Genomic DNA, 25707 nt, shown 5'->3' on the forward strand with positions numbered 1-25707 from the left:
ATGTCATTTTTGCCATGCTCCTATTCTATAAAAACTGTTGTATTCTTTTTGATTGTGGGATTCTCCCTGAGATTTGTCTGAGATCCTCCGGCTGAAAATTTCACATCACGATTATAGTGACCAAAATTATCGTGATAATCAATATCATCACGTTTTTTTTAAAACGAGATGAAAGTGTTCAAAAAGAACTGATGCTCACACTGAAAACAGTTTTATATTAGAAAAACAACAAACTACAAATAAAACAAGCAGCTCTATGCACTTTTTAAAGCAAGATTCTATTCTGTGGCATGACCGTCGTCAATAGCAATATATTATAACACAGCGCACATCCATGCATCACAACGGACGCGCGCTCTCGTTTCATTCAAATACAACTTGCCGTCTTGCATCTCCGTTTTTGATTGCATAGAAAATGAAATCAGAGTTCATTTATTGTTTACAGAGTTTGATAATATTGTTGTGATCATCTTGTCTGGACGATTGTTTTGTACGCTGTACAAAATGGATTTATAAACAGGTAAGATTTAAAACATTAATCTCAATTCAATATGTCCCTGTAATTATGTGGTAAAAAAAAAAAAGAAAGAAAAAAAACCCCGAAAATCGGTGTAATAAGTGTACAATGATATACATTATTATCCCTTAAATGTCACTCTTAATAGTGTTTGAACTTGTCCGTTCGTCTTTGGCTCAAAGCCACTTGCTGCGAACTTTTCTTCGCGGAAGCTTCACGTTTATTTCAAGTGAGTGAGATCAAATATTTCAACTCAAAACAACATTTTATGCCCAATTGTTTCCCAGACGTAGTTTTGGTATTGAAGTCAAAGTTAACTTGCCTTGTGCTCGCTATAAACAGTGGGGGATGGTCACACAAGACGACTAGATGTTTCTATCCTGCGGTGCAGGAGCAGCACGCGCTACAGTGCTTTCACAATGATATGCTGCATTTGCAGTGCGTAACTGATCCACAGCTGTACCACAAACACATACTCACTATTTTTATTTCAAATCCAGAAGTTATCAGCTACTTATTAAAAAAAAAAAAATTGTTAGCATTGTGATTCTCTTTGTACACATATAGGCCTACACTTTTTAATAGACATAATTCACGTTTAAACAATTTAAACGACATATTATTCAATGTATTACTTTTATATAGATTTATATATTAAGTTGCTCAAGCAAGTGGTATTAATATTTAACCATGTACTTATATTAAAAGCGCAAACATTTTAAATTAAAACTTAAAATTGACTTTTTTTGATTTAATACAGTAAATCTTGCATGTCACAAATAACTTGTTTTTCCACCTCCATGAGTGTTACTTTTCTGTTCGCTATTTTTCCATCGTGGCATTACCACTAAAAAAGAGACTAAAATACCATTTTCATTGACTAAAACTAGACTAAATGTCATCAGTTTTCGTCGACTAAAACTAGACGAAAATAGTCATGGATAATTCTGACTAAAATGCTCAGACTTTTAGTCGACTGCAACTTGACTAGACTAAAAAGAGTATGAACGTGACTAAAACTACTAAAAACTAAAATGACAACTTGACACAAAGACTAGACTAAAACTAAAATAGGCCGCCAAAAACAACACTAGTCAGCAGCATCGTCAACTTCATCTTTGCAGCCGAAACTGACGCAGAAAACATTTAGTTTTTTAATAAACAATTAAAATGTCTCCTTGCTATATTTACATTTAAATTTATTCATTTAGCTGACGCTTTTTATCCAAAGCGACTTACAATTGCTATATATGTCAGAGGTCGCACGCCTCTGGAGCAACTAGGGGTTAAGTGTCTTGCTCAGGGACACATTGGTGTCTCACAGTGGATTCAAACCCGGGTCTCTCACACCAAAGGCATGTGTCTTATCCATTGCGCCACACCACCCCGACACAATTATCCGACACATTCATAATCATTAGCCTACTTTTACAGTTTTTTTGTGGCAAGCTTTATATATATATATATATATATATATATATATATATATATATATATTAGGGCTGTCACGATGTTAGATTTTTCACACCACGGTTATTGTGGCCAAAAGAATTCACGATATCGATATATCGCGATATCTATAGAATCTATGGGGGGGGGGGGGGGGGGGGGGGTACTCAATCTATGGCAAATTTTTGTGAAGGAAGACAAGCATGTGAAGTTTATCTGGTTTCAAACTGAAGCCAAACACTGTCTGAAGGTTTCCTGAAGAACTGAAAAGCTCTTAAACCTGTTGTTGCACTGGCGCCAATAAAGTCATGCAGATATGAATAAAAAAATCAAGTGCAAATACAAATACAAAAATAAGATGAGTAAAGAAAACGGGGTTCTTAATTTTAATAATCACCCTTTATTAAATATATGAACACAGAAACCCCCTGTTAACAGTTAATGTGGACAGAGTGTTTCACTCTAGCTGCGCGGGCGCGGACGAGCGCTGCGTCTAGAAAACGCCAATATCGCCAATACCGGTATATTGTATTGCTCTAAATTAACACGATGTCGATATTTCATGCTTTGAATATCACGATTATCGTCAATACCGGTATATTGCGACACCCCTAATATATATATATATATATATATATATATATATATATATATATATATATATATATATATATATATATATTACATAACCGCTCATTATTTAGTATTCTCTCCAAAATAAGTCATTAAATTAATATAAATATGTGATAAGTCGACTAATGGCTTAAATGAACAACTACTAGTTGACTAGAAAAAAACTTTAGTCGGGGGCAGCCCCTTAATTCATGTATTTTTGAACTAGTGCTTCACAAAGGGCATTCTGGGTTGAGTGAACGAAGCGGAATCTTCAGAAAGACTTTCTCCGCTCTAGAGGATATATTACCACTCCGCTCACATGCTCTGGTGTGAGAAAATATGTTCTTCTTCTGTCTGAGTTTATTGACAGCTTTTAGGTGCGTTATTGGCATTGTCACTCTCTGGTAACATGGACACATCACCACCGCATCAGCACCAAAAACATGGGGATTTTCTTTCTTTAGACAATAATCACACGACCCATTCGATATTCTATAATTAAATCAACTCAAAATCGTGACTCATCCCAAATAAATATCAGCTGTCACTCTATATCTCCCAATAATATGTCTTAGTAAGATGTTATTTAATTGCTTACAATGATGACTGAGAGATGAATAAATAAATGTTCCACAGAAGCCTGATGGATTATATTTGATGGTCACATTTCAACATTGTTTTTTCCAAAAAATTATATATGGATAATCAACAAAATGTTGTTTTTTTTTGCTTCAGTGTTCAATATTACTAACAATATAAAAGTTATTCTTAGATTTACTTTATAAAAATCAGTAAAGATTTCACAGCAAAAAGACACGCAAACCACAACCTGAACGGGGATGTTCTTACAATGATACTAAAATACCTTTTACTTGCTAAAAAAAAGTAGCATTTATACATTTTGTCTAAGCCTACTTGTTGGACTCTTGAAAAATGTTTTTAAATTGAAAATGCTATTATATTTTTGTGCTTATATATCTGATTATCAGGTTTATTATTTAACTGTGACTGTGAGAAAAGAACTGTGCAGTTTAAATTTCCATCACATCTTTCCATCCAAATATGAGAAATGTAAGCACTTAAAAAAATGCCAGCAAATGAGTGATTTCATTTCTCCTTGTCTGGTGTGGAGAGAGTCAGAAATTGGCTGGAAGTAAAGAATATAAATAAGTACTGTTCTGAAGCACACAAAAATAGTCAAAGGTCCCCCTTCATCCAAAATGAAGGTTTGTGGGTTTAATCAGACCGAACTGTATTATATTGAAATTATATTATATTATATTATATTATATTATTATATTATATTATAAATAATTATATAAATATTACTTTTACAAGCAGGGTCAAAAATGGTCTTTGGTTGTGGCGGACAAACACGGTTATCCACACACAGAGTACAAAGTTGTGACAGCATGTGAACTGCAAGCCCATTACTGACAATGAATCCAAAATAAATGCAAAGAAACAGTTTGTAATATTAACTTTAAATTCACTGTTAGGACAGATCATAAAAAAGTGTAACTTAGAAAAATCCATAAATTGAAAGTTAGTAATAACAAAAAGTAACATTACATAGAAAAAGTGGCAGGTCTATTATTTTACATTTACACTCCAAGAATATCATATGGTTTTGTTACGTCCAATCGAATTCATTTGCATATTTAAATACGGTTGTCAATCCAGAAACTTTGCAATGTGTAGTTAGCAGCATGAAAATACTATGAACAGAAAGTGAGCAAAGATTGCTGCCAGTATAATCACTGAAGCTGTCAATTACTTGACTTCAACGCGAGATGCACAAAGACATTTCCAACATCAAATAAACACAATTTGATTTAAACGCCGCAGAAAATTCAACATTGGTCACAGCACTTAAGAGTCCTTGCAAGTGCAGGTTGGATGGCAGTAGAAGTCTTAAAAATGATAGGCATGTGGTCAGAAAAATTTGTCTCAAACTTGTATCATCAATTTGTAGATTATGAGTTAAATGTGGCCCAGTTTATGGGTAGGCTGTTCAACCTTAAACATTGTTTTAAATCAAACGAGTTAAAAAAACTTTTTACATTACGACAGCAAATGTGCATATTAAAATAACCAAAAAGTACAAAGCATTCATATTTTGTAGACATTTCACTCAAAAGATCAGAAAAGTCCTGGACCTCTTTGTCCGATTCACTAAAGCGACTGCAACAGGGTTTATAGCTTCAATCGAAACAGTTGAACATTGAAAATTCTTCTTGTAGATAATATAAATGAATCCACCAAACGGCAGAGGAGAGTTCACTCAAGACTAACCTTCAGGCAAAAGTTCAGAAAGCGGAGAAGTGACTCCTACCTTTAGCCAGGTTTACGCTATAAGAAATGTCACGTAGCCTGTTGTTGTTACATTTACCTCAGAAAAACCATTCAATTAGTTTGTTCATTTGGTAACAGTTCACAAACTTTCATTTGCTGACATGAACATACAAAAGTCAACAAACATTTATTTAAAACAAACAAATGTAATGTTCTGTTTTATCATAATTCACAAAACACATTAAGCCAAATTCAGTCAAATGTAGTCTAGATGTTTTGAGAATGAGAGCATGTCACACAACCATGCTGACATCGGTTTGATGGTTTCATACATATAACAAAATTTACTTCAAAATATTCTTTTAGTTATTGATATTTACACTTGTTTTTTCCCCGGGAGGCATAACTTGTGCTAGGCGTAACTTGCAGGCGCCTGGTTTGTAATAATGCGGGATGTAGACAGAGCCCTCTCTTTTCAAGAGATCCTGAAGAGCTTGATCAGCTGGTTTAGGTGTGTTTGATTCGGGTTTGAACTAAACTCTGCGGGACAGTGGGTGTCCGGGAGCAGGGTTGAAGACTAAGTGCTACAGAGTTACTGTATGGAACGCCAGGTAGTTCAAATATATGTGTATTTTAACACTTAAACAAACCATGGAAATGCATTGTTTGTGCGTCAAATACACGTTTATGCGTTTCTAGGGTTGTGCCGATGGACGATATCATCGTCCATCGTGATGGCTGACCGACATCACGATGGTGAGCCACCAAAAAAATTAAGACGTGCGTGTTCAGTGCTGTTCGCGAGTGTCACGAGTCACCACAGCAATCAACTAACCGCTTACGTTTCTGTGGTAACCTAACAGTTACAGCTCCTGCACTGGGTTTCAAGCAGCTGCTGCTTGTTTAAGGTGATGGCGAAAATAATTTTAGAACAGCAGCGAAAATGTAAAAGTAGGCTATATAAACTTTAATATATCCTTTTATTGAAACGGGTGCTTTACTGTTCAAAGAGACATTTCGAAACATTTCACCCGCTGGCCGCTGGTACTTTCACTTTTGCCGCAGAGACCCTTTATGTCCTATAATGTGTCGTATTGTTGATAATCCGCGCAGATTTCAGTTGACGATTCTGTTTAAAGTTATTAATAATAAAACATGAATGAATGAGAAAGAAAAGAGCAGGATGTGCTTTATATTGAAAAGAAATATTAAAAGCGCAATAAGTCGCGAAAGAGAACTGAATTGTACTGACAGGATGCTGTGCGCGCGCTCCGAGCGCAACAAGGACAAGCATATAGTCTTTGTCTTCGGTTGCGAGCCTAAACGGCCAAATAAACAAATATTTCAAAATGCCAAGCCGAGTATTCCCGTTGCGTAAACACAGTAGAAGTAGCTACTCTCTCTCTCTCTCTTCGTGATGGTCAGCGCGATTCCGTAGCATCATATTCCACCCTAGGGCTGTCAATCTTCCTCTATAATACTATTCGAATTCCATTCCTTATTTTATTTAATATTCGAATAATATTCGAATATTAAATGCTCAAATTCATCCTATTATTAATATTTACGACATTACACAGTCTTATGGATCGCCAATGCGTGATGTTGATCGGTCTCATATCTTCACAGATAAACCGTCAGTTTGTCTGTTATTGCCTTTTGGCGGACAGCTGGTAGTTGAGCCCCGTGATGAGGAGAGAGAGAGAGGCAGAACATAAGTAATTCTTGCCTGTTTTAGCGGCGGTTCCTCGGACAGATCGCCTAGCTTGTCAGGTTGTAAGTTGTCATAAAAAAAATAACGTATATTTTCCTCTCCGTTTTGGCCTTCCGTCCACAATGAGACGGCGTTTTTATTAATGAAAACGCACTCCAAAGTGGATATATTTGAAGACGCCGTTTTCACGCTGTAATGTGGACTGAGAATCAAATTGTTGATCTCCGTTACCGTGGAGACATTCCTCTCCGCGACTTTTGACAGTTGTTATGATGATACAGCGTGGATAACGTGCACAATTGTGTTACGATTCAAAAACTTTATTGTTTATCAGACGAAACAAAAGCATTTAATTTTCACATGTGTGTGCCAAGGCGGCGAGAAAGGCAAGATTGCATTAAAAAAAAAAATCTATACATAAAAAAGCAATATTCGAATAGGAACTTCAGCATTCGAATAGTATTGATTTTTTTAATATTCGAATTATATTCGAATTTCGGAATTCGTTCCAACAGCCCTATTCCACCCCCCCCCCCCCCCGACGATGTTTCATCGCGATGTTTTACTGTAAACATCGTCAACTGCCAATTTAGGGGACATCGCCCAACCCTATGCGTTTCATATGACCAGGGCTTGACATTAACTTTTTTGCTCACTAGCCAGTGTGGCTAGTGGTTTTCCAAAGTTACTAGCCACACAGCATTTTTACTAGCCACATTTTTGTTGTTGTGAAATTACCTGATAAAAGTTGACTATGGCGTGCTAAAATTTACTTGAACTAGATTTACAACCCTTTTAAATGTAAAACCACTGTACACACCCAAATCAAGACATAAATATATAACAATACAGGTCATTATCATTAGCTCTGATAATGGTTGTGTGTAAAGCTCCTTTTTTAAAATAAAACCATGTAGGCTATTATGTATTATATGTCGCCACATTGCTCCACCGGCATACGACATAACTCCAGCAGGGCAGCTAGCTGTCTCTTCGATTCTTTGTTGTCGGTCACTAGCGACATTACTCATTAGGGCTGTCAAAATTGCTCAAAAATTACCTTTGAATATTCCCTCTAAAAAAAAAAAAACACACATAGCCTATATTCGACCTATTCGAACATCTGGTTGCGCATTTTGTCAATGACGCGCATTACGTCAATAACAGGACAAATTAATACAAAGAGACATAACTACTTGTATAGGTAGTTTATATAAGTTTAAACATATTTGATAACGTATTACCTACACGAAAACAAGTAAATCAACTAATGGCCAAGACCGCAGACCTCACTCACTCTCGCTCGCTCACTCGCAGGCACTCTTTCTCTCTCTCGCCCTCACCCTCAGCACCAAACGCGAATAGAGCGTCTGGCGCGAGTGTGACGCGTTTACGCGCGTCTGGAGGTCTTGCGGCGCGAATGAGGTGTCACGCGCTCTGTGCATAACAGTTTAAATTAACAACAAGCGAATAAGCAAATATTGAGTGCTGATCAAGAGTTTTGTGCAAGCAATTTAAGGTCGCGACTCTTATATAGCAGGCTTCATTCAGTGATTGAAACAAATATTATTAACATTAATTGAAGTTTTACAGTAGCCTAACCGACATTGAACGCTCCGAGCGAGCAGTGCTGTGGTAAACATGGAACTTTTTCTTGACATGAAACGGTAAATAATCAAACCAGTGGAAGCCTGCAGTGCATGAAACTGCTGTATCTAACCTACCTTATTCATGCAATATCTATTCAGTCAGTACAGTAGCCTACACTTCAGTAATGTTTCTGTTTAACGTTAAATAAAAATGACCTGACCCTGACCCCTCAGGCAGCGCGTCCACTCGCAAAGCACAGCCGCGCCTCTGCTACCGCGGGTGTTTTTCCACATTCGAATATTAATTTTCACCTTCGAAATTCTGTTTTTTAAAACTGTTCGAATATATATTCAAATTTAGAATATTCGTTGACAGCCCTAATACTCGTGGGAGTTGTAGTGTCGTAGTGCCATACTTATTTCAGATGCCTTTTGAAAAGACTACGATTATTCAACCCGCCAAAGTGGCTAGTTGGAGTGAATGTGTTACCCGCCACGAGCAAAATTCACCCGCATTTGGCGGGTTGGCGGGTGTTAATGTCAAGCCCTGCATATGACTGTTGATGGGTATAGCAAACCAGACACATCCTTCTGTACTCGCATTCACAAGTTTAAGCAAAGGTGCCAATCCAAAATAGTGAATTAATCAGCATATATGCAAAAGTTCAAGAACACTGCTGACGTGATCTTATCGCTAGCACTCCTTGCACACGCAAGTCATCGCAGGCGCATAAGCAACACATCATCTTATCAGCAAAGGATATCAGCATAATATTTCTTATCGAGCTGATGCCAATGGAGCATTTTAAGCCTTTATTGGGCTAATGCCGATGACATTCCGATAATATTGTGCATCCCTAATATTCTTGAAAGTTATGCCATTTTGATTTAAGATTACATGCGTCATAGGATTAGGGTTACAATGTTCACTTGTCACAATTCTATTAACACCATATTTATTATTATATTTATAAGTTAGCTCAGCTTTATATAACCATCATCAGTGCAACTAATGGAAATACAGTACATCTGCATTATTTAATCATGTCCTTACATAGCATTTCACTTAAAAGACTCAATGTCCTTTTACTCAAAGTTCCCCATGCAGATTCCGCCCATGTTCAAGTTGGTCTCGCAAACTCGCATGTGATCCAAAAAAAAGAAGAAGCTAGGTTTGAAAGGGACTTTCATGCATCACTATTGACAATGGACCTTTTTTGCTCATGAAGTTTCACCAAAAATGTCACGGCATATTAACAGCATCATAGAACAATGATGCAGCAAATAGAAAACGCTACTCATTCAAGGATGTTCATTTATGGCATGGACAAAGCAGTACGAGTCTAAAATGCATGCACACAGTTCAGTTAAATGACAAACTTTGCCCTCTTTAACTTAATGTTGTTAAACTGAATGAATGAAGCAATTTTTTTGCTGAAATAACCACACCTTTAACAACATAAGCGTGCAGTTTATCAGTCAATCAGATGCATGTGAAAGTTCATTATAGTGCTGGGCAAATATTTTAGAAAAAAAATCCACACTAGTATTAATACAGGTTTGCAAGGCTGTTTACAAAGAGCAGCCAGCAGGAGGCGCTTTAGGAGCGGCAGAAACAGCGGTTTCCCCGGTAACGGCTGTACACAAAGCAGAGCTCATAAACGCTGCTTTATCAGGAAAGATTCAATCGAAATCACATCTAAACCTTTCTAAAGACAGTCAGTTCACTTCAGTCACATTCATATAAAAACACCCGTGCCGCATTTTGACTTTGAAACGTGCAGTGCTCATGTTTATTCAACGATGTCAATGCCAACCACAAATAGATCTTCCAAAAGGCTGTATTGATATTGTGAACCAATGTATGGGAAACACTGTACAATAATTTGACAGCTATCAATTATAGTTTAACCTATCCATTCTCGAGGTCGGACATCCGGGACTTGTACTCCCATAATGCACTGCGCGCGCATAGCAACGCGGTGAAGGGTAAAACAAACAAGCGCCCGCCATTAAGCAACACGAAGCGGAAGACAAACGAGCGCCGAGCTCTTTTCCTTTGGTTGCAAATCATGCCGAAAAACTGTTGTGTTGTTGGTTGCACTAACAACAGCGTAAAAATGAGTGACCTCTCCTTTTATTTGATTCCTAGCGAGGCAACTGAAACAGAAAGGAGAGAGAAATGGCTCCAGGCGATTGGAAGAGGTGTTAGTTTACACAGCACAAATGCACATCAATCTTCACGCCTTTTAGTATTTCACAACTTATACAGTGTCTAAGAAACAATTTCTCATTACAAATGTTAAAGTCTAGCTGCTGTCGTTAGACACTACATTCAATAAAATTGAATCTGATGACTGGTTAATGCAAAAAGTGTGAATAGAGGGTATGCACATACCATTTTACTTGGGCAAATCAAAGAATAACAAAATAATACCATTGCAGAGGTGGCCACTCAATTTTCTGTTGCTATGTTATGACATTGTTATGCATAATGGTCGGCAGCTCTACACTGATAAGCAACAATGAAAATGCACTAGTTGTGTGGGGAATAAGATACATTTCTGCAGTTAGCCTTTTTTGGCTTTTGAAAAAACTGTGTCCCTCACTGACACTGTACAAGCTGTGCAACCTTTGTTGTAAGCTTAAACTTGACATTAACTGTAAACCTATCCATCTAATCCGATCGGTTGATTGGAATGTTGTTCCAGACTCAACAAGGATATTCATTAGGGTTGGGCCGATAGATGATGCCATCGTCCATTGCGATGCCTGACAGACACGGCAACCGCCATTCACGCACGCACTTGAACACTTGCTATGTACGGCTTTTCTTTTTTTTTTTTTTTTTTCTGATCTCCCGCGCCCCACACTTTCAGAACATGTGAATTTGTGAATGATGTTTCAACTAGAGGTCACCTGATTAATCGGCACCAATAACCAATTGCTGGAACACTCGGTAATCTGCAAAAATCCATACCGATAGTTTTTCCAGTGCTGGAGCGGCTGAGGAGGATGCACTGCCATTACACAGTACGAGAGCGCTGAGACGGGTCTGCTGCCATTACACAGTACGAGAGCGGCCTCTAGAGGCCAAATAAAAAACTATCACAGACCCTCACGGTGTTTGTTTTGACATGAGGCTGTGCACTGCATAGAGCGGGACACTTCAGATGTGGACATTAGACAACAAAATGGTAGATTATGTTATAAAGTACACTACCGTACGTGCTTTTTATATCATTACAAAGTAATACATTTGTTGACTAGATGCTGCAATATTGAAGAACAGCAGTAGGTTTGCCATCGAGGACGCTAACATTACCTCAAGCGGTTAAAATAAACAAACGTGGCAAAAACACAAAAAAGTCAGACCCAAATGTTTACTGTAACGATTGTTACCATCTATTTGCATTAGTTTATATCCAGCTGGTCGCTTTTATGCATTCGTTATGGAGCGAAGTTGCACTTTTAAAGCTAGTGTCACGAGAAAGCAAACTGTATCGTCATGCAGCCGACAGAATATACATACAACATAGGCTACATGCGTCTAATTTCAATGGCCTTTATGTAAATATGGCCATCTTTAAGCATGACTATTTGGATTTATTTGAAATGGTTACACTTTACAATAAGATCCCATTTGTAACATTAACTAAGGTTAACAAAAGTATTGTTCATTGTTAATTTTAACATTTACTAATACATTTTTACATTTTCAAGTTGTGTCTCTTAATATTAGTTAATACACTATGAACTAACATGATTGACCAAGGTATAATTAATAGATTCATATATTTTTTAAAAAGGCCTACAGTACATTTTCATAGTTCAGTACTGTTATTACATTTTTGCAATAAAGTTCAGCACCATTTTGTGTTATCTTTGTGTTCATTCAGTATCCATCTTAAAAACGAACTATGGGTTAGTGGGCTAACCTAGCTATCATTATCGGTAAAAAAATAAAAACACTATCGGTGGACCTCTAATTTCTACATTTACCAATTCGTTTTTATAATGAAATAAAAGTGGTGTAACAGCATTAAAAAATAACTAACATGATCTAACAATGGATGAAAGTATGTTTATTTAAGTTAACATTAACCAAGATGAACAAATGTGTGAAAAAATATAAAAGATAAAGTCACGATACAGAATTTAGTGTGACGTAGGCTAGTGCATGTTAAATGTGCGAATGATGCATGCAACCTTGTTATAAAGCGTTGGAATCACAAAATCATATTCTCACTTCAAAAGCATAACATTTTGGAGTGCTCTGGGTCAACTTATAAAACATTACTTCAGGATTATTTATTTAGTTCTGTGCAAACACTGACTGCAGGACTGTGAACTATAGCTAGTGATTTAAATCAAATATGACATCTTGTTATTTGAAAAGGGTTGCAACCTTCAGATGAGTCAATGACAAGCATGCAACAGCCGGAAGAATCGCAAGGGTATGGAAAACCTAAGCTGACAAAATGATAAAGAAAGAAAGAAAGAAATGCAAAAAATAAATAAAAATAAATACATAGGCTAAATAAATATACAAAGAAATGTAAAAAATAAATAAATGAGTACTAATACTTTTATTTCCTTATTTATATTATAATTATACTTTTTTCACATTTATTTGTGTATATATGTATTTGTCTTCATTTATTTGTCTGTATACTAATGATATATGTTATACTTTAAGGAAATAAAGGTATAAATACTCATTTACTTTTGTTTTGTATATTTCTTTAGCCTATGTATTTTACATTTCGGCGTATATTTAATTTAATCATTATTTTGTCAGCTTTGGGGTTCCATACAAGTAAAGATGATACGACCAGTCACCAGATATTCACACTCCCATCACAATACACTCAAATTTCAAACCCAAAACAAACTGACATCTTGATTGCCTATCTGAACTGCACACTGACCAGCGCTTGTTTATCTGTGTGGGGCTCACGCATCTGTTACTCTATTGAGTTTGCACCACATATGTTCATGCACAATGCTTCTTAAAGTCTCTTTAAACCTGCTGAAGTGTGTCCAACTTTCTGTTTCAAATGCCCAGGCCTGCAGAGCGACCCTGCACTGAGCTTTAGTGTAAAATCAACATTCATCTCAGCGTGCACGCGAGACACACCAGCGCGTTCACATCAAACTGACATTTCTCAAACGCTGTGCATCGAAACACAAAGTGCACTGTCATCGGGACAAGGTTTGCATTCAGATCCCGTTAGTGTTGTGCTTGTGTGCGTTTATTAGCAACATTAGCAACTCACATCTCTTCAGCCACTTCATCCAGCAGCGCACGACGAGGCTGTGGTGTTTCTTATTCTCGATGCACCACGAGGACAATCCCTGGATGGACTCCATCGTATTGGTGACTCCTTGAAATCGCCGGTCCAGCGATGACTCTAACGCGCCAGACGAGCCACGGCCACCGCTGTGACCAGTACTGGCCGCTCCGGGTCCAGCCGCCATCTTCCCTTCACTGCCAGTGCAAGCAGAGCCGCATGGAGGATTTAATCACGATTTATCCCGCTGTACCAGCAGAGGGCGCTGCTGCACATTTACAAACCACCAGCAGAGGGCAACATTGTTAAATAGCATTATATTTTAAATTCTGGGTTTTTTTTTTTTTGTTTGTTTTTTTAACAGACCTCAAGTAGCTACTAACATTTATGGCATACTTCAGTAATCATGCTCATGTTTCCGTGTTGATACAGCATTTAAAAGAAAGAATAAAAAAACTAAAACAAAGGGAATGAGACTGTCCTGCAGAAAGAAGTTTCATGGCATTTCTCTCTGCCATACATTGAAGAGATTTTACAAATAGCTTATAATCATTCTTCCATCCGTTGAAATGGGGTTTAATCTATAAGTATTTAATCATCTGTGGATAAAGTGTTTACCTAAAACAATCAGATTGTTTATTATCACAAATTCTAGGTTCTTATCATATACATTACAACTTTAATTGAGATCACATTCAAAGGGTGTAGTGATATATCTTTAGAATTGTATCCAACTCTGAAATGAAAGCCAAAATTCGTGTACAAATTCGCAATGGATAAAAACATGTTCTACCGTTTCAATTTCTTTCTCATAAAATCCATTTGAATTGTTTTCCCAATGAAATCTCTCATGTAAAAAGCAATTTGATGGATACATTTCATTCAAGATTTTAAATGTTTTTGGCCTAAGGAAAAATTGGGTAAGCTAAATATTGCGTACTTATTATTATAATTTTTTTTATTGTTTGCCAAGTTGCATGGTCCTGCAACAGACCTTATTCACAGAACCATCTTTGATTTTTAACTGGAATGAAAGCGAGGCTGTGAGGGATAGACATCCAGTTCATCTTTTTAGTGGGTTGTACTGTTATTTAACGTGTTTTTGGATTATTCTGTTGATGAAACACTGCAAAAATACCTTTCAAAGAAATTTCAATGGACAAACAAAACTCAAGACAACATCAGCTGTGGTAAATTATAAGTGATCTGCATCTCAATATCCATGGATCACTGAATCTTTGGTAAGTTGTAAGGAACACTATACTGAGTCCAACCTCGAATAATTGTTCATTTTACTCGTGTTTTCGCAGTTTCCCATTAAATCCAGTCACGCAGCAGCTCTTCTGCCACTCAGTCCGGCTGAGAGAGTGTGTTCCGGCAGGAAGGTGACGTCAATGCATTCTCCCTATTGTGCTATTGACAGTGTTCCGAAAACATCTCGGGTTACTCGCATAACCATGGTTCCCTGAGAGGAGCGAATGAGACATTGCATTGATAGCTGACGCGTTGGGCCAATGGCACTCAGGCATGGGAAGGTCCGGATCTTTCGACTGAGCGATAGCATACAGCAAACACTTGGAAGGTTTTTACACTGCAGCTTACGCAGTGTCTCGTTGTCTCCTCTCAGGGAAGCATGGTTTCTTGAGTAACCCGAGATGTTCTCTTTCGAGATCGGCCTCTCGACATTACGCCGATAGCTGACACACTGGGCAACGTATAAAACGTAGCCGGCATGGTTCGCGGAACGTATCATAAGAAAGGGTGGGCCTAATTTTAACCCACTACACATGGAATTATACATGCATAGCAGCAAAACAACAAAAGCAATACTTGTGAAAATGTAACAAAACATATTAAGACTCACTTTCTTAGCACTCCTCAAACTTCCCGAAAAATAGTCTGCGTCACTCTTTACGCTTTGATAATGTCCATGCTCAACTGAGCACATAAATTCTCAAAGTCAGAATCTGCCACATACAAAGACATTATAGAGGGCTGGAGAGTCACCTCTTCTCCAGAGGCAGCTCTGAAAACGAGTTTCTCCAAGTCCACCACAACCTTAAAGTCTTTCTGGTCAAAATGACGACCAAGTTCGCAGTTCAATAAGTCCAAGACCTCAAAATACTGTTGTCTGTAATATTCTGAAGGACTTTGAAATTCATGCTCATTGTTGCTTCCGCCAAGTTTTAGGAGCAGTTTCTGTTTCCTTGGCAACCTGGGAGCGTCTGTCACATCCTTGGAGGCCTCTGTTACTGATGTAAAAAGCTTGAAATGCATCATGAGACCTTTGCCATTGAATAAAACGTTGTGTGATCGCAACTGCAGTTTAAGCATCTTGTAGTGTCATGTCAGTTGTTTGTAATGCCTTGGATAACTGTTCGGTTGGAGAGAAAATCATGTAAGCAAGACGCAGACCGAAATACGTGGTAAATCTTTGTAGGTTGACCAAAACGCCCGCAGATTTCCTACCGCATTCATCTTGGGATTCTTCTGTGATTTCTGTCATTAGGGTTACCAGAGCAGAATAGTTGTCGATGATTGATTTCACTGCAGCAGTGCATACAGTCCATTGCGTTGGACAGAGGGTATAGGTTTTAAGTGTTGAGTCTCATTTCATTTTTTAATGCTTCGAATGCATGGTTTGGTTTTTGAGTCAGTCTTTGCACAATATCCAATGCATCTCGTATCAGCTTACATTTTTTCCCAGCATCTTGAAGGCATAAGTTCAAGCAATGTGCTAAACAGTGCACATTGACAGCCGTGGGATTGTGCTCTTTAAAGCATCCAGCGACGCCTGCCAAGTGACCAGACATGTTCGCTGCGCCTGAATGTGTTCGTATCACACATTATATTGCAGCGGATCAAAATGTCATTTATTGCACTGAAAATTGTGTGAGCATCGGTTTTTGGCAAATCAAAAAGTCCTATGAAATCCTCTTGAATTTTGTCACAAGTCACAAGTCACAAGTTGTTCTTTGTTGGAAATGTCTTTAGCTTCATCTGCGAGTATTGCATAAAAGCCTTCACGAATGGGAGACAAAACCGTTCGTAGTACATAGAGTAAAATTATATTCATCATCTCATTGATTGTCATGGGACATGTACTGTATTCTAACCAACATTAACTTGTAAAATGTATCGGTTTCCTGACCATCTATAGCGACGTCTTGGCCCATCAGAAAGGTTAGTTGTTTCGTTAGCATCTTTTTGCTTTGCTTTTAACTGGGAGTCTTTTCTGCCACACTAGGTTGAAAAACCTGAAACTGAGCCTCTTTGATTTTTGCTTTTTTGTATGTTCCCTGAATGACATTAAAGCATGTTTCCAATTATGGAAACCTTGCACGGCAAATGCAGGTTAAATTCTATTATTTAGTGCCAGTCCATTGATTGCGCAAAAGCGACACTGCATGCAGAAAAGTTTTCCCCGCGTTTCACATAAGGTTAGCCAGAGGAAATCTTTGAACCATTGTGGTTGAACTGTTTTTTTTTTTTTTTGTGAGGAGCCGGTTCCCTGTGTCTTTGTAGTTTGACACAGTACAGCAGGATTCATAGATTGATTAGATCTGGTAAGATCCCTGCAGGAGTCACTTGAACAGTGGATTTCGGCTGTGCTGGTTGTAGGAATAGACGATAGACTGGGAGACAGCTGAGGGAGATCAACTGGGCTAGATGTGGCATCCAGATGAACTGCATCATCAGAAGTCGAAGGGAGAGTTAGCAGAGTTGTCTTTTGTAGGATTAGTGTCCCTGGTCTGCTTACTTATAAACCCCATTGGCCTATGTTTCTTCATATTTCAGCGCAATTATAATTTACACAACGGGGATAATTGAAATAGTACTTAAATGGCTTTACGCACTCTAGACAAAACATACACGCTGATTGGTGGCTGTTAAATGAGCGTGGGCTGAATGAACAAATGGCGATTTACCTATTTATTTATTTTTTTGTATATTCGTTAGCATACCTTTTAACATTAAAAATACTACTAATAAGAGTTTATGGTTGATGCAAGATATATTATATGGTTAACTTGTGATATATACTGTATTAGGGGTGGCACGGTTCACAAAACCCACGGTTCGGTTCGTATCACGGTTTTAGGGTCACGGTTTTCGGTTCTGTACGGTTCTTGTTGTTATTTTTTCTTTTAATCTTTAACACTCCAAAAATGTACTTCAGCATATGATATATAGCTTAATTATCTAATTATTAATTTATTTATCTCATAAATGGGGCATGTTTACAAAACGTAGCTTCTCATTTCCCATTTCGAAGTAATATAGTGAGTGAGCGGTCACTGTGAGGAAACTTTCAGTGGCCCTGGAGGTCCATCCATCTGTAGTGAGAGCTACGTGCGCTGTGTCGGACAGTTCTTTGTCAATTTCTCCTCGTGTCTCATAATTTACGGGTGGGACATGTACCCACCACTTTTTGCCAGGGTCGATATCTCGCGGCACGGATGTACCAATACAAATAAATAAAACATCTCCAGTTAACTCACAAATTATTCGTTTCATTTGTTTGTTAAATAAGAAGCAATCTAGCCCTGAAATTAGTTTTTTTAATCAAGTGATCAAAGTGCTCGTTGCCGCTGCGATCAGTGGTGCTGATACTGTGTTCTCTTGTGGCTCGCGCACACGCCGCACAGTCTTCACTCGGATGCGCGCTTCAATCCGTTGAGGAGACTCTCTATTCGTTCCGGTGAAATCACAAACAAAATTCACACAAATCTGTCCCTGCTTGATATACAACCACTGATAAACATAATCGGTTTTGATGAAAAAGAAAAAAAATATATACAAGTGCGGATTAGAACTCAGAACCTATGACACGCTTGGCAAAAGTTCTGCCACTGGACAATTAAAGTAGGCTATAGGTTACGTGAAACTGTCAATCTATTCACGTGAAAAAACAACATAGTGGAGTAGATCTCATTAAATGTCTAAGTAAACCCAGTGTACTATTTAAATCGATTGCTGGACATCATAATGTTATTCTACATACATCTGATTTATGATTTAGCATTGTATTAGCACGGGCACAAGGCTACATTGCGCATGCGTCGAACGGTGCGACGCACACACGCACCGAACCGAGACAAGCGAACCGAACGGTTCGGATGTTTTTTCATGTACCGTGCCACCCCTATACTGTATATATTATTTGTATATGCCATATTTGTACCAGAATTCAAAAGTAACCCAAAATTTTGAGGTTATAGAATCTAGCGAAAGTATTCTGTGAGGACATCCGCTGCTACGCAAATGTCCTAAATAGACATACCCCTTTGACCAAGCCCAAGATGAAGCCAAACTCCAAGTGGAGTGGGCGTGAACACTTATAGGGCAGTCTGCCTACTGACAAGCGTAAGCTAAGCAGATGGCTTCCACTATCCAGTGCAAAACGCCTTTGCTTTGACACCAGATACCCTTTTTTTCCTCCCCGTAGCAGATGAATAGCTGCTCCGACAAGCGAAAGGAGTTAGTTCTGTCCTCATAAGCAACGGGCGTTCATGCGATTCTCCCTCTGGGGCTGGGTCAGGAAAATCAAATGCCTGAAGTGTTATAACCTGTGCCCTGAGCACTTTGGGTGTATAACCACGCCTAAGTATAATCCTCACCATACAATAATTCATCCCAGACTTAATACAAGCACTATTAACAGAGAGAGCTTGCATATCTACTACTAGATTCTCACATGCTAGCAGCGCTGTCTTAAACGAGAGCACTTTCAACTCGTTCGCGTGAAGCGGTTCGAAGAGCAGGCTTAACAGCGCTCTGAGTACTGAAGACAGGTCCCAGACTGGCATCAGACGAGGCCGGGGAGGACTCAACAACTGCCAACTGCCAGTCCAGAACCTCCTGGTCTATAGAGACCTGAAATGCGACCCTTTGTAATGGCGCAACTCCCGTTCCTCTGCTCTCTCCACGCCAATTCCTTGACCCACTTCCCACCACTAGGGCGGCGGGGAGGCCTGGGTCGGCCTGTTGGCATTGCGGGAACCCTGGTTATTTTATTGATCGTTGTCTGGTGATGGAGATGGGGACACTGATCCAGGTCCCAGACGCTCTTCAGGCCGCCCCTGATCAAGCTGGCCTGTACCAGATACCTGTGAGTATTAAGAGAGGTACGTATCAGGCTTTGGTGGATTCAGGATGTAACCAAACCTCCATTCATCAAAGCCTGATTCAACCAGAGGCACTGGATAAGAGCCGCATGGTTAAAGTACGGTGCATGCACGGGGAGGTGGTGAATTACCCCTTAATGTCAGTGGCTATTCAATTTCAGGGACAAAAGCATAATGTAGAGGTTGCGGTTAGCCCGCACCTCTGACATCCGTTAATTTTGGGGACAAATTGGCCAGATTTGAGTGTATTATTTGGGTATTTATGTGCAGACGTCTCTTGGAATAAAGGGGAGCGGGGAAGGGGGGCGGTCGCTCAGGTAGGAGAAGCTGAGTCAGGACCAATGGGAGATGAGCCTGGGGAACGGAGCGCTCTTGAAAGGAGATTCCTCACAGAGCGTGATGATTTTTCCCTGGAAATGTCCCAGGACGAAACGCTCAAAAATGCCTTTGAACAGGTCCGTACTATCGACGGGCAGCTTCTCCAGGTGTGCGTCTTGTCGGGAATGTCAGCTGGCGAATCCACCTGCCAATCCAAAAGCACCATTGTGCCCACTCCCTCTTATGCAGGTCCCCTTCGAACGAATTGGAATGGACCTCATCGGGCCATTAGAACGATCTGCACGGGGGCATCGCTTTGCATTAGTTGTGGTGGATTAAGCAACGCAATACCTAGTGGCAATGTCGCTACGCAATATTTCCGCAAAAAGCGTAGTGGGTGTGCTGTTTCAGTTAATCTCCCAGGTGGGAATCCCGAAAGAGATTCTTACCGTTCAAGGCACGGCATTTATGTTACGGACTATTCATGAACTTTACGAATTATTGGGCATTAAATCGATTTGCACCAGCGTTTATCACCCACAAACAGACGGTCTGGTGGAACGATTTAATCGCACGTTAAAAAACATGAATAGGAAGTTTGTTCAGGGAGGCGATGCTGGAGATGGGAGTAGGAATCCAGCAGTGATTGGGCGAGCACGATAGTTTTAGTGCCTAAAACAGATGGCTCAGTTCAGGGCTTTCCAGGGGCGTCTGGCTGCGGTGACTTGTCAGCGTCACGCATGTCAGTCAAGGTGAGCCAAAGATGAAGATGTATAGCACCACTAGACTGCCCATGCTCCGTCCAACTTCTTCTGCGACATTCTTAGCAGCGAGAAGGGCAAGGTCTGCCACCAGATGCAGCTTACACAAGGACTCCAAGTCCAGGCCCTCCTATTCAGGGAATTCAGCAGTTTGGTCTGGAATACCTGCACGACGGTGAGAGTGTGCAGGGCAGACACAGCGTGTCCTACCGCCATGTAGTCTTTCTCCGCCATGTTGGCTGTAGTGCAACAAGGCTTAGAGGGCAGGGACAGATTGGATTTTCATCCACGCAATGGTGGGCCACGATGGACTTTTCGACGGGATGAGATCAGGCATACCCGCATTCATCTGCCCCGTCGACCAAGGGAGGTGAGTTCCCAGGGCATGGGCTTGGGTTGAATGAGGGAAACACCATGCCTAGGTTGACTCCGCATGCAGCTCGGGGAAAAATGGTGCCGGTCTCTGAGGAGGCTGCCAACTGGCATCCATCCACTTATTCTTTGGCTGTTCTGGGTCTGACCATTTCAGGCCAATCTCAGCCACCGCTTCAGTGAGGATATTCATGAGGTCCTCATCCACTGGGGTCACAGGGAAGCGTACTCATCAAAGGCAGCCTCTGACCAAGCACCTCGCTCAGAGGTGTTCGTCGACATCGCATCATCCTCCATGGATCCGAAGGAGACCAGGTTCCTCGCTTCAGGGGAAGGGCGAAAGCTTTCCTCCGAATATGAAATTGGGGGCTGTGGAGGACAAAAAGCACATGGGCACTGGGCCAGTGTCAGCTGATCGAGAGAGCCTCCCAAATGAGGTTGGGTTGCTGAAAATTTGCGCAGAGACTCTTGTTTGGCAGATCTTCACAGAACTGGCAATCTGTCCTCTCCATGACTGCCTTGACATGAGCACGGCCCAGACACAGCAGGCACTCATCATGCAAGTCTGGCAACTTGTTGGGCCGCCGCATATGCGGCATCCTCATAGTGACATCTTCTTCTTCGCTGGATCACAGGAGGGGAACTTATTTCAGCGTTGTCCACTCGGTGTGAATATCCATGGCAAAAAAAAAGAGACTTTGTTTTAATTTATATTTTTGTAATTTTTGGCTCAACTTGGCCCAGGGTAGGGGTAAAACATTTTCCCCCAGTGGAGAGTAAATCAAATTGTATATAAATGAGTTCTTAATGTCTTATGTATTAATTATATTCTATTGCAATTATTGTCTTCCCCTTCCCTTAAGTTTAACACTCTGAGTAAATAATAAAATAAAATCTAGTACATAATATACAGCCAAGAAATATATATATATATATTTTAGTAACAAAAGCTATGTCTTTAAGAATCCCCTGAAAAACAAAGGAACTTGTCAGATATTGAAAACACATTGACCAGTAATGGATCATTTTGAGGTTTTCTTCAAAGAATTCAAATGCTTTAAATGCATTTATATTGGATATATATATATACAATTTTTTAGAGATTGCAAAAATTGCAATATATATATATTGCAATTTTTAAGAGATTGACCTGACCAGTAGGATGTATGCTGCGTTTTCCTCTGACAGTCACATGAGGGCAGCAGACGTCTTGTGCTATCAGTGAAACAAACAAGCAGTTCTCAAGGACTTACAAAAATATCATTGGTCTGTACTGGCACCCAGAATTCTATCATAATTCTGTGTATAAAATTGTTAACTGCATGTTTTTACATGTTTAAACTAATGCAAGCCATGGCTCAGTTAGTATTCTAACCTTACCAACATTTCAGTAGTGGATACCAATACCAATGATGTGCCATGATTCTCAAAAAAAAAAAAAAAAAGAAAAAAAAAAGAGAGATTGGACACAATACTTTATTTAAAATCTTTCATTATAGTTTTTTTCATGTAATTATTCATGCACAGCCTGAATCAAAGAAATAAATGAACAGCTGTGAGTGGTTTCCTCTCTTTGTTGTTAGTATGTGTCTGATTAATATTAATATCATCTTCACAGAGCATGTGCACGTTAACCTCCAATGGCAGGCCTTGCAGCTCTCAGAGCGCGCATTACCTGGATAAATCTTTCCATATGTAACGATTGTCTCTGTGTGTAAGTAGGCTAAGTGTGTGTCTGGGATTTAGGTACGTTATGGGACAAAATGTCCCCACAAAGATGGCAATATTCAAAATCAGCTTATAAGTCATACTAAGTGATGTTTTTTGAAAATGTAAAAATGCAGAAAGTTTTCTGTGCAGGGTAGGGTTAGAATTACAGTTTGTACAGTACAAAAACTATTATGTCAATGGAATATCTCCATAAAACATGCAAACCCAACATTAGGACATAATTAAATTCACTGTGATGTTGTGATAGAGAATCACTCCACGATGTGTTAATGTTAATGAAAAGTGTAAAATAAAAACAGAACATGCATAACATAAGGTTGATCAATAGGATAGTCTTTCCATCACAGATGGAGGAAGAAGATGTGCCAGTTATTTTTAGTTTTTAAAGTAATCTTTTTCACCAACCAAAATTGAAACAAAAAAAAGAGGAAATTTTATCAAGAAAAACTTTCATGTGGGCTTTAGAAATCTCCTTTATATAAAAAGAGTAACATTATACAATAAGGTTTCATTAGTTAACATGACCTAACAATGAATAATACTTCTACAGCATTTATTAATCTTAGTTAAAGTTAATCTCAGCATTTACTAAATATTTTTAAGATCAAACATTGTATCTGTTAACATTAATGCACTGTGAACTAACATGAACATGAACGTTTGTATTAACTAACATTAACAAAGGTTAATAAACACTGTAAAATACATTTCTCATTGCTAGTTCATGTTAGTTAGTACATAAACTAATGTTAACAAATGAGACCTTATTGTAAAGTATAACCTTAAATTGTTTTAAATAGTATAATGCTAGTTAGTTGATAGAGAGCAACGGCTCAATAACACATTGAGTACTGAGTACTATAGTGTATTCAGGGAATTCATGGATGTGTTATTTTCTTAATAAGATGCGGTTCACGGTTCCCAACCAGTAAGTAAATGACGAGAGTTTTATTAGGGTTAACTGTTTAATATCCTATCAGTTTTGGTTGCCAAGATGCCAATTTGTGTGTGTGTCTGAATGGTGGTGGACGGTGGGAAGCAGAGAGGCTGGGTGAACTAACCCTGACCCTAACCACTAACTAACCATAAAATCACAGGGAAATGACAGGTTGATAAGGACTTTATTCAAGCTTCAACCTTTACCTTAACCTTACAATCTAATTGATACAAATGTTGTTCCTAGACCAACAAAGGATACTGATCCAATTTTGATATGATATTTCACCTGCATGGCAAAACTGGTTAGTGCCGTCTGAGGATAACGGTTAGGGATAGCCACTATGTTTGTCTAAAAGGAATGTTTGGTCCCAGTTTATATTAAGTGGCCCTAATACCTGTGAACTTACATGGTAACTAGTGTGTACATGGTATGTAACTACAGTTAAGTACACATTGGTACATAGTATCTACAGCTGTAATATTTGTGTAACTACACAAACAGTATGTAACAACCCACGGAATGGACAGTTCTCGAGGAGTTGCCATGTAAGTACACTAGTATCACAAGGTGAAACTGTAGTTGTAATTTAACATTAGTCCTTCCAGTGGTAAATACATGGTATACACATAGGAAACTTGTGTAAATACATATTGTTGTTACAAAATGTAATTACATAATTCCTGTTACACATGTGTACTTACTGAAGTGAAAAAAGTGTTGTTACCAATATCCTCTTACACATTTGTACTTACACATACATTCTGTGGATTGTTACATATGTGTAGTTACACAAATATTACAGCTGTAGATACTATGTACCAATGTGTACTTATACACTGTAGTTACATACTATGTACACATCTAGTTACCATGTAAGTTCACAGGTATTAAGGCCACAATATAAAGTGGGACCGAATGTTCTTGCCAATCCATATGTTGTTGTTTAGTTCCATGCTAACGTATGCATGGTGGAAACACATCCACAGGATTGAACTAATTTGACATTGTCCGTGTCTGATGAGGGATTCAAAAAGGTTGGTGAGATCATCTTCACCAGGACCAAGAACACATGCAGAACCAAATGAGCACATCACACTGCCACAGCTGACTAGCCGTAAATCAGCTCTCTGTTTCTCATTCACTTCCTCCTATGTCACTCTCGCTGAACTGGTGTGTTGTTTGTGAGATTTGTCGTGTAACCATGTTCATTTATACTTCTGGATTTGATTCTCATGGATGAACTGTTATCTGAGCTCTAATTTCTCTTAAGTAAGCGCATATATGGTATGCATTTTAGGTCGGACAGTGCGGTTCAAATTAGCCATATCTGCATACCGGTGCAGCCTTGAGCTCAATTGTCCTCCTTTGAAGATCATTTTATACTATTTTATACTTGTTCCCATGGAACATAATTAATAGATAAATTAATAAAAAAAAAAAAAATAGGTTATATATTTTATACACATTATTGTCAATATCGCCTGTTTTTGCTCTATTCCACCACCGAAAATAGTTCTAAACAGAGTCACAGCAGAACCGTTGTATTTCTGATAAACACTGCATTTTTTAACGAATTGGGTGAGTCAATGATTCAATGACTGATCCATAAAGACTGTTGCTTGATTCCTTCCTGACTAAATCTGACGTTTGAATGAATCGTTCAAATTAACGACTCGATGTCTCACTCATTAAGTCCCAATTAGCATACTATCCGTCCTAAATAGTATTCGAAATTAGAATTATGTTGTCATAGTATGTTGAAATGAGTATTCCAAAGATACCTGGATGGTCTACTTTTTCTGGTTAGAATCCGAAGTGCAGATCCAAGCGCACTCTAACAGCTAATATTGCCCACAACCCATTGCGCGCTGGATGAGGATTCGATTCATTCGAAAAAATACAAACATAGCGGATGTGCGAGTCCAATGGTTAAGTAGGTTTAGATCAAGAGGATGAGTGATTAATAATTCGTATCTAACCTGAT

At 38.8% G+C, this 25707-nt stretch overlaps 1 protein-coding gene across 1 annotated transcript in view; it reads right to left on the bottom strand.

The window, feature by feature from the left end:
* Window positions 1-13701, bottom strand: part of rprd2b (regulation of nuclear pre-mRNA domain containing 2b) — a 33267-nt gene extending 19566 nt beyond the window's left edge. Inside the window, exon 1 of the mRNA XM_084384869.1 lies at window positions 13459-13701. Coding sequence (XP_084240995.1) covers window positions 13459-13660 — 202 coding nt within the window. The 5' untranslated portion in view covers window positions 13661-13701. The remainder of the gene's footprint in view (window positions 1-13458) is intronic.
* Between the last annotated feature and the right edge of the window lie 12006 nt (window positions 13702-25707).

Source organism: Rutilus rutilus, assembly GCF_951802725.1.
Source record: "Rutilus rutilus genome assembly, chromosome: 17".
NCBI lineage: Eukaryota > Metazoa > Chordata > Actinopteri > Cypriniformes > Leuciscidae > Rutilus > Rutilus rutilus.